Source organism: Haplochromis burtoni, unplaced genomic scaffold (genome assembly GCF_018398535.1).
Source record: "Haplochromis burtoni strain Fernald_Lab_line unplaced genomic scaffold, NCSU_Asbu1 Contig_40, whole genome shotgun sequence".
In the NCBI taxonomy this organism is placed as follows: Eukaryota; Metazoa; Chordata; class Actinopteri; order Cichliformes; family Cichlidae; genus Haplochromis; species Haplochromis burtoni.
The window spans coordinates 534,792-544,051 of NW_024582401.1; the positions used below are offsets into that span (position 1 = coordinate 534,792).

Sequence of the window (9,260 nt, forward strand, 5' to 3'; positions counted from 1 at the left end):
TTTATTTAACCCTTCGATAAAACCACAGCCTCAGAAACTTGAATTGTTGTTATTGTAACTGAGCAGAATTCACTGACATCAAGCCATCAGCTGCAAAATATTCATATGGTATGGCATGACTTACCAAAAATATACAACTCAGTTAATTCATTATAACACACAGTCCAGCCCATAATAATAATTTCCTGAATCTATCAGTAATGTGATATACTACCACCTTAATATAAAAAAAAATCTAAACTGGACAGGAAATTGTTTTAATTAAAAACCAAAAAAGTGGAAAACATATCATTTATTGCTCATGTGTACACAATGAAATGTAATATGAATATGAAATATTTCCACAAAACTATAACTATGAACAACATACTTCGTGAGGTAGATACAAGACAGCACATTAACTTACTTAGAAGTGTATGGCTGTTCTTACTTAATAATTAAACATCTGTTACTGCATAGACATTTGATTTTAAGACATCTTAATTCAGATATTTTCACTTGTTAATTCAGCAAAGGCACATATAAATAATGCTATTGCTATGTCATCATTAAAGAAAATAAAATATTTATTTTTAATCAGTGTCACAGGAAACACTGATGATAAGTGCCCGTTGTTTTATTTCCTTAATAAATGGAGATGTACATCAATGCATTACCAGCTCTTCTATCTTGCTTTATCTTCTGCCTAGCTGATGACCTAAAGCCTCAATGTGCAAATACGCTTTTCTAAAAGACTAGTGTCACTTTAAAGAACAACACAAATTCAGCAAACAAAAACTTAAAATAACAAAAAAAAACTAAATCCCTGATGGCATGCATACAAATCTATTCTTATCCACAAATCATTCACAAGGTTTCACTAGTATCTCAGTGCACTAAGATGTAGTGTCAAGGCTGAGTTCCCTTTCATATGCCTCAGGTCATATTATTGCTCCAGAGTCGAGGCAGAACTATATGATCACTGCAGTTTTTCATTAAAAATAAATAAAAATTAGTAAGGTGATTTTCATGAAACTGGCATCATAGAGCCATGAGTAGAAAAAAAGTCTCAAACTGAGCTGAGCAGTCTGAAGGCTGTGCTTTTGGTCTCCTGTATACGTTAATCTCTGGCTGTCTTTACATGAGCATCCACAAATAGTATATCTATGAAAGAAAAAGCGCAATAGGTCCTCTTTTAAAACTGTGAAAAAGAAAAAAGAAAATATGAAGTAAAGTAAAATAAAATAAATGAAGGTAAGTATAAAAATAAATATGAGGAATGTCAAGTAATTGGAGGTGATTTGTAGGGTTAGGAGGATTATACTAAAAAAACAAAACAAAAACTAAATAGAAAACAACCTCAAAGCAAGGCATGATTCAAGCTCCACTCCTGTTTAGCAGTTTGGTTTTTAAAATGTCAAATCATTTGTCCCTCACTTTGTAAAATCTATCAAAAATATTACTTCCACCTTGCTGAATGCTTAAATCAAACATAACCTTTTCACAATCACAACAAAGAATAAAAGTGCTAACAGTTTTTTTTCTTAAAGCAAATACATTCAGTGCCCGTGGTGTCCTGAGGACGTCGATGGTGGCTGCAGTTTCTCAGACTTGCGATCTTTGGTTTCGGTGTCTGATGATGAATCTGAGTCCTGAGCCTGTTGTTGCTTCATCCACATGTTTGCATATAAACCTCCCTTTTGTAGCAATTCCTCATGTCTGGGATGGAGAAAATGTTGTTATTTACTAACTGTTCAGTGAACACAGAGATGTGCTAATGCGAAACACAAAGATTACTCAGTACTCATTGTAAGTCCTGTGAAAAACTAAGTACGCCTTTACTGTTTCCACAGGAAATTAAGTCCACCATGAGAAAGATTGTATTTTACTGGATGTTGTTTACAGGAGTTTCATTCAAAACAATCAGGCACACTTACCGTCCTCGCTCAGCAATCCGCCCTTCATTGACAACCAGGATCTGGTCTGCTGCGATGATGGTGGACAACCTATTACAGAGCAATAACGGACCCACAACTCATCGGTGAAATAAATGAAGATGGATACATTCACTTAAAAAAACCTGACAGTACATGAATTTATTTACCTGTGAGCTACAACCACTGTAGTACGATTGGCACAGACTTTGGCCAGAGAGGCCTGGATGTTGCGTTCTGTCTGTGTGTCCAGGGCAGATGTGGCCTATAGAGAGATAATATTAGAAAACTGCAACTAACAGCAATGAGTTTACACTTGAGATGACAGTTCAGTCACATACCTCATCCAGCAGGATGATTTGTGGTGCTTTGAGGATAGTTCTGGCGATAGCCACCCTCTGCTTCTCTCCTCCACTCAGCTTCAGTCCTCTTTCCCCCACCTGGGTATCATAACCTGCCTGACAAAAACACAGGAAGAGGCTGAAAAAACTTCTTGCAAAGTATTAAAATACAACAGTCACCTCAAAGGCACTTTATATTGTAAGCTAAAGGCCAAACAATAACAGAGCGAAAACCCCAACAATAACATCAAATCCCCTACAAGCATGGACTTAGCGACAGGGGGAAGAAAATGTTCTTTTCAAAAGTAAGAAACTTCTGGCAGGATTGGCTGCAATCAGTTGGGGGTGAGGAGAGGGAGACAGAACAAAAGACACACTGTTAAAAGAGGTGAGTAAAGAAGAAGCATAAGAGGGGCCTGAAAGTTAAAGGCTCCGCCTCCCATTCTAATTTTAAATACTATAAGAACCACAAGTAGGCCCGGAGTCTGAGGACATGTGGTACTATAAGGACTTTCAGATAAGACGGGGCCTTATCTGAAAGCTTTGTTCAGAAATATGCATGTAAATGGTATAAACATAGATACATAGAAACACCCACAATGTTTTCAACAGTATGAAACAAATCTTTGAAGTCACAATGCTGAATAAACTGAGGGATTAATGTGCACATTACCTTCAGGGAAGGTCATGATTTTGTCATGGATATCAGCAGCGAGTGCAGCCTCCTCCACCTCCTGGTCATTAGCAGTGGTGCGACCGTAGCGAATGTTCTCCCGGATGGTGTCGTTGAACAGCACGGTATCCTGGGGAACCACGCCGATATGAGATCGCAGAGATGTTTGTTTCACCTGAGGAAAGATGATGAGAAAGTAATAAGCAGTTTAGACTCCGTGTATGTGTGTATATATATATATATATATATAAGCATGCAGTTACAGTAATATTAAAGACAAGACTTTATGACTTCTGCTTATATTATTAATTTTACTGGTTGTTTGTTAATGTCTTGAATTTCCAAATATTTCTCACACAGTAGCTCTGGTGCCAAACCTCTTACCTTTGATATATCCTGGCCATCAATGCGAATGCAGCCTCCCTGAACATCATAGAAACGGAAAAGCAGTCGAATGATTGTGCTTTTCCCAGATCCCGACGGCCCAACCTGAAGGTATGTTAGTAATCCGTAATGTTAGTAACATCTTAACTGCTCAATGTAATGGTGGAAAGCAGGAAACATCTCGTCTCAGACTCACCAGTGCAACTGTCTGTCCTGGAAGAACTGTGAAGGACACATCCCTGAGAATCTCCATGCTGCAAAGCAGTAAAGAAATCTAAGAATGAGCCATGCAAGAACACACTGAGACTGAAGTTTTAATAAAAGAAATCAACGCAAAAATAAACCGACCCATTTATGTAGCTGAAGTAAACGTTTTCAAACTCCACTTTCCCCAATTTAAAGAGAAGGCTTCCTGCATTTACTTCATCCTTCACCTGCATCAGGCAACATATAAAGACCACAAAAAACTCAAAACACATAAAAAACCCCCACTGATATCACCGCTGCAAATATTTACCCATCTATAAACATACCTCTTGATCTTCTTCAAAAAGTTGGAACATGTTTTCCATGTCAATAAAGGAAGTCTGGATCATTCTGCAGGGAAAGAAGAGAGAAACCAACAGTTGGCAAAAGGAACAGGAGTCAAACAGAGTGTGGTTAAATAGCTTACAGTATATAATGTGTTATCCTCCTTAAAAATACATAAAAAAGCAATATCTTTAAAACAGCAAACTATTTATAATCTAATGACTTATCTGTATTTTCTTACCTGTAGTATGTTCCAAACCAGTTGAGTGGGATGTACATTTGGATGATGTAGGTACCGAAGAGAACATAATCTCCAACCTGAGGTTAGAGTTGTTTTTATGGTCAAACTGAATTGGACAATTCCAACTAGCATTGTATTTCTTAATGTTCTGAGTATCTATTAAACATAAAGTTCATCCACTTTCTGAAATAAGCAAATCAGCTCTCTGCCCCGCCTTTTAAAACAACTTTCTTTTAATCGGCTGCCCCTCCCAAATGAGTGGATGGGGCTGTCTGAGATAACCATATTAGCGATATACTAAGGATTTACTTGCACAGATTATAATCCTAGTATTTGAAAGTTTGGGCATGTTCATTATCAGTGTCTACCAACCTAATGGTTTATGGAAATGTGGACAAGCATAGTGTGTGCCATTATTACAAAGTCAATACCTGAAACTTGCCCTCTGTGACAAAGTATGCACAGAGCAAGGAGCCTGCTAGCAGTCCTAATCCAATGACGACATTCTGGGTTTGATTGAGCAAGGCCAGAGATGCCTGCGCCCTCCACTCTGAAGCCTACAAACAATCAGAAACATGAGTCAAGACTTCAAAATATAGACTTCCAATATACAGCTACTGGTATCTTTGCAAAAATGTCTTATTCTCTGGGCCCAGAATTTCCCAGTGAGCTAACAGGTTTGCTCTACTGGCGAAACAGCAGCAGAATATTATGGATTGTCCAAATATTGTCCCAGGAAAATCAAAGCAGCAAAATCACACAAAAAACACTGAATTCCAACATCCAGTTATTTCATTTTGTCTTTGTTTTGAAATCAAACCTGACATAAATACTCATATTTTCTGGGTTGGCCACCTGGTGTGAGGCAACCTACTACATTTGCTTCCACTCAACATCTTAATACTAAAAGCTATCTGAAAGGTAGCAATAACTAGAAAGACTGTAGCGGAGCAGGTTTGCTCTGACTCCTGTTAAAGTAAACAAAGACATTTTCTAGTGATACAGCTGAAGAAAGAACAGCAGGGGAAGGCGTGGCAAGCCTTGTAATGCTTTATCTGCCTGACCTGACTTACCTGATAATTTAAGATTGCACCCTCAAACCGGCCGACCTCATAGTTCTCTGCATTGTAGTATTTTACCTTTTCAACAGGAATAAAAAGCACAAACAGTGACAAACTGTAATTTAGGTGCATTTTAGGATGAAAGAATAAAAAAAACAACAACAACAAAACTGTGTGAACCACAAACTTATTTAATGTACCGTCTCAAAGTTTAACAAGGAGTCCACAGCCTTGGCCTTGGCAGCGTTATCCATCCGATTCATTTCTCGTCTGTACTTGGTTCTCCATTCAGTGATGATGATCGTCATAGCTGGCAAACACATTAGTGTGAAATTACTACACAGTCAAAGAGGATCTGAAAAATCTATCTCAGGCCATGCGGAACTACACAGAAGATTAGCACACTTGAAGTTTTTCATTATTAAACTGGGTCAAAGCAAAGCTAGTTGAGGTTCAAAAGGTTCAACGAACATAACTTACTGAGGTAGAAGGTCATGCAGATGAAGATAATAAGGCCAAGCCAGGCATTGAAATAAGTGATGAAGTAGATGATGGCGATGATAATATCAGCAATGGTTGGAAAGATGCTGAACACTATGTAGCTGTGGAAAAACACCAATACCTGAGTTTAATTTTTCTTCAGATTCTAACATGAGAGGAGCATTTAAGGATAAAAAAAACGTTTATGTTGGGCATAAATGTTTTGGGCATTTATGTTGGTTGGTATATTTTGTCAGCAGGTTCGTTTATGAGTTACTCATTTGTTTAGAATTGTTATGATCCTGACCGTTACTATCTCACCTGACCAAGTTGTTAACGGAAGATGTGCCACGGTTGATACTTCTCAGTACTTCACCAGTTTTGCGGCTCAGATGCCAGCGCAGAGAGAGGGAGTGCAGGTGGCCAAACAGATTGACTTGAACCAGTCGATTGGTGTACTGCTGCACGCGGATCCAGACGAAAGTGCGTACGTTACTCACAAATCCAGAGGAACCTGAGAAGAAGAGAAGATGACGGCATTGTACTGCAGTGATTTGAATCATATCTGCCTAACAGACTACAGTTTGTTCACGTTAATGGGAAGTCTTCTTCACAAACCAAGGTTAATTATGGCGTTCCACAGGGTTATTTGCTACGACCGAATCTGTTTACATTATACTTGCTTCCCTTAGGCTATATTATTAGAAGACATAGCATACATTTTCACTGCTATGCAGATAACACCCGGATTTATCTATCCATCAAGCCTGATGACACACAAATTAGTTATACTAAAGGAATGTCTAAAAGACAATTTTTTCTGTTTGTAAATTCAAATAAAACTGGCGTTATCATACTCGGCCCTAAAAAACCTTAGAAACATGGTGTCTAACCACTGTGAGGAATCTTGGAATCATTTTTGTCCAGGATACTTCCCTCAATGCACATATTCAGTAAATATGTAGAACTGCTCCATTGCATTTGCACAACATCTCTAACCTTAGACACAACCTGTCTCAGAGTGATGCTGAAAAACTAGTTTGTGCATTTATTACTTCTAGGCTGGTTGTTCTTGTCCTGAAAAGCCTTCAGTTGATCCAAAATGCTGCAGCAAGACAAGTGACAGGAACTAGAAAGAGAGAGCAGATTTCTACCATATTAGCTTCTCTCAACTGGCTCCCTGTTAAATCAGGAATTAGATTTAAAACCCTTTTCCTTAAAAACAAGGTCTTGAATTATCAGGCCTCATTTGATCTTATCTTTACGTCCTCACAGTACAGTATCAGTACAAAAGTGGAGCACTTCGCTCTGCTGGGTTACTTGTAATTCCTTGAATTTTTTAACCTTAACTCTACTTGATGTGACATGTGAGGCAGAAATTCATTGTGCAGCTCTCTACAATGTTCACTGTCTACACTGGGCATCCATGAGGTCCTACCTGCTCCTCCACCCTGCATGAGCTTGAGCAGGACATAAATACACACTGTAACGGCTAAAGTGTGCCAGCTGCTGCCATCAGTCAGTTCATCCACTGAAAACAGATGAGACAAAATGAGGCTTTCAAGCTGTGGTGAAAAGATTCAATGAATAAATAAAAAGCATTATGAGATTTTAATCTGACTGCAACAATGTCACTGCAGTGCCATCAGTGTGAGTGACTGAACATTTGAGTCTATAGTGCATGATGATGAAGACACATCACTCACCAATATTCTTGTAGTAAATGGGTACAAAGATGTTAATAGCCCTCTCCACTCCCAGCAGCCCCAAACAGAAGATGACCAGCAGCTGGAGAAACTTGTTGCCTTGCGGCCACATGTAGGGAACAAGCAGACGGACCTTCTTCCAAAAACCCTTCCAGGTGGACTGGTTCTCCTCTGATCTTCCCAACAGGCTCTGACCCAGAGAAAGATATGAAACCATTAAAACAGCGTTAATAGAGTATATAAGCAAAGCTGCTCGTGTGTTTTAGTATACAGTGGAAGTGCCCTGTCACTACCTGTCTACCGTTTTCTACGTCACGCTCATCTTCATTTATCAGTAGCATGTAAGGTCTCCTTGGCAACCCTGGAGCTTTGAGACCGATGAAGAAGAGCAGCCCAGTGCTAATGTAGCGCATCATCCACAGGAACAACTGCACCTGAAGTTTTCATAGATGTTTACACACACATCAGCATGGATACAAAACTGCGTTTAACACAGTGGTAACACAATGCTAATAACACAGTAATGTGAATATGCTGACGACTGTTAAGTGTTTTATTGAACAGTTACCATATATCTAGGTAGTGTACTATTATAATATCATTTACTATTAAAATAGCACTTTCATAATGTTGACTTTATGGGATGAAGGATGCAATACAATAACATTTTGCAAAGCAATATGGGACAGTTAAAGCACTTTAAGTTAAAAACTACTTTAAATCATGCTTACAATTACACAACCTTAAAGCTACACTTCAAACTCGTGACTCAGTCTGGGAGTAGTGTCTTCTGATTTGGTTAACAGCTCAGGGCTTAGCATCTGAAAGTCAACTGAGCAGTGACTCAGCAGAAAAGGCTCAGGCATGCTTACAGTATTTTCCATGGCACTTTGTTTTCCTTTGTTTACTGAGCAGACACTTGATACATGAGCCTGACTGTACTGCTCTGAGGAGTGGCGCTAAAAGCAGACTCATTTTTAATATATAACTAACCTTTGGCTCATAAAGACTATTTAATCACACACCGAAGAGCTTTATTAATATGCTGCAAACACACTCTGATCAACTTATCTTAACGCTAAATAAATAGAAATGGAGATTTGAAGGGATTCATTCTAAATTCATAAGAATGTACTTTGCAATTACACAATAATCAACGTATATTTATAAATATATTATTTGTTTTCTACTAAATAGTATTAAATCACTGTACTGTTAACCCTAAACAGATAGGAATGGAGATAAACTGCATAAAGCAAGGTAAATGCAAGTATCAGCATGCATATTTTGAAAGTAGTCTTCACTTCTCTGTTAGGTTCCTGGAACACAATGGTTAAAAAAGTATCTTATGTGAGCGTTCACCTGTTGTGGTTTGTTCTCCAGGCCCCACCACCACTGAGGACTGTACCAGGAGACAAAAGCCAGGTTCTCAGCACAGAAAGCTACAGCCCAGAACAGCAGCAGGACGGCACTGTGTCCTCTTGTCCGATCCGACACCAGGACCCTGCGCCTCTCCACCCTGAGTAGAGCCATAGCCCAGGCCCATCCCAGGATGGAAAAGCAGCCGTACAGCACCACATACCCTGGAAGTTCATCTGCATTCGTGGCTCTCCAAATCATTCCACCCAGAAACTGGATGATCAGAAAGACGTGGAGGACCTGCTGAAAACCATAGAGGCAGGAGCGAGGAATGAACTTGCGCTCCATTTGCGTGCCATACTTTTGGTAGCATATGCAGTGGATGGTGCCAAGGAGGAAGGAGAGGGAGAGCAGGATGGTGGGGACCAGTGTGAAGTAGAAGCAGGGGGCGATGCCTTCATCCACCCAGGTTATGGAGATGGAGGAATTTGCTTCACAGTAGCTCTGCACAAACACCATGGCTGCAGCTAGGAGAGAGAAATCATTTTAAAATCCTAGCAGCAAATCCTAA

At 39.3% G+C, this 9,260-nt stretch overlaps 1 protein-coding gene across 1 annotated transcript in view; it reads right to left on the reverse strand.

The window, feature by feature from the left end:
- Window positions 1–166: 166 nt before the first annotated feature.
- The window catches only part of abcb6a (ATP-binding cassette, sub-family B (MDR/TAP), member 6a), a 9,642-nt gene continuing 548 nt past the window's right edge, over window positions 167–9,260 (reverse strand). The window contains exons 2-20 of the mRNA XM_042219929.1: window positions 8,693–9,216; window positions 7,624–7,764; window positions 7,331–7,520; window positions 7,063–7,155; window positions 5,946–6,138; window positions 5,625–5,746; window positions 5,345–5,454; window positions 5,157–5,222; window positions 4,515–4,640; window positions 4,084–4,160; window positions 3,845–3,908; window positions 3,660–3,745; window positions 3,508–3,565; window positions 3,312–3,416; window positions 2,928–3,102; window positions 2,255–2,367; window positions 2,084–2,178; window positions 1,917–1,985; window positions 167–1,698 (exon numbers count right to left, since the gene is read on the reverse strand). Coding sequence (XP_042075863.1) covers window positions 1,539–1,698; window positions 1,917–1,985; window positions 2,084–2,178; window positions 2,255–2,367; window positions 2,928–3,102; window positions 3,312–3,416; window positions 3,508–3,565; window positions 3,660–3,745; window positions 3,845–3,908; window positions 4,084–4,160; window positions 4,515–4,640; window positions 5,157–5,222; window positions 5,345–5,454; window positions 5,625–5,746; window positions 5,946–6,138; window positions 7,063–7,155; window positions 7,331–7,520; window positions 7,624–7,764; window positions 8,693–9,208 — 2,559 coding nt within the window. The 5' untranslated portion in view covers window positions 9,209–9,216 and the 3' untranslated portion in view covers window positions 167–1,538. The remainder of the gene's footprint in view (window positions 1,699–1,916; window positions 1,986–2,083; window positions 2,179–2,254; window positions 2,368–2,927; window positions 3,103–3,311; window positions 3,417–3,507; window positions 3,566–3,659; window positions 3,746–3,844; window positions 3,909–4,083; window positions 4,161–4,514; window positions 4,641–5,156; window positions 5,223–5,344; window positions 5,455–5,624; window positions 5,747–5,945; window positions 6,139–7,062; window positions 7,156–7,330; window positions 7,521–7,623; window positions 7,765–8,692; window positions 9,217–9,260) is intronic.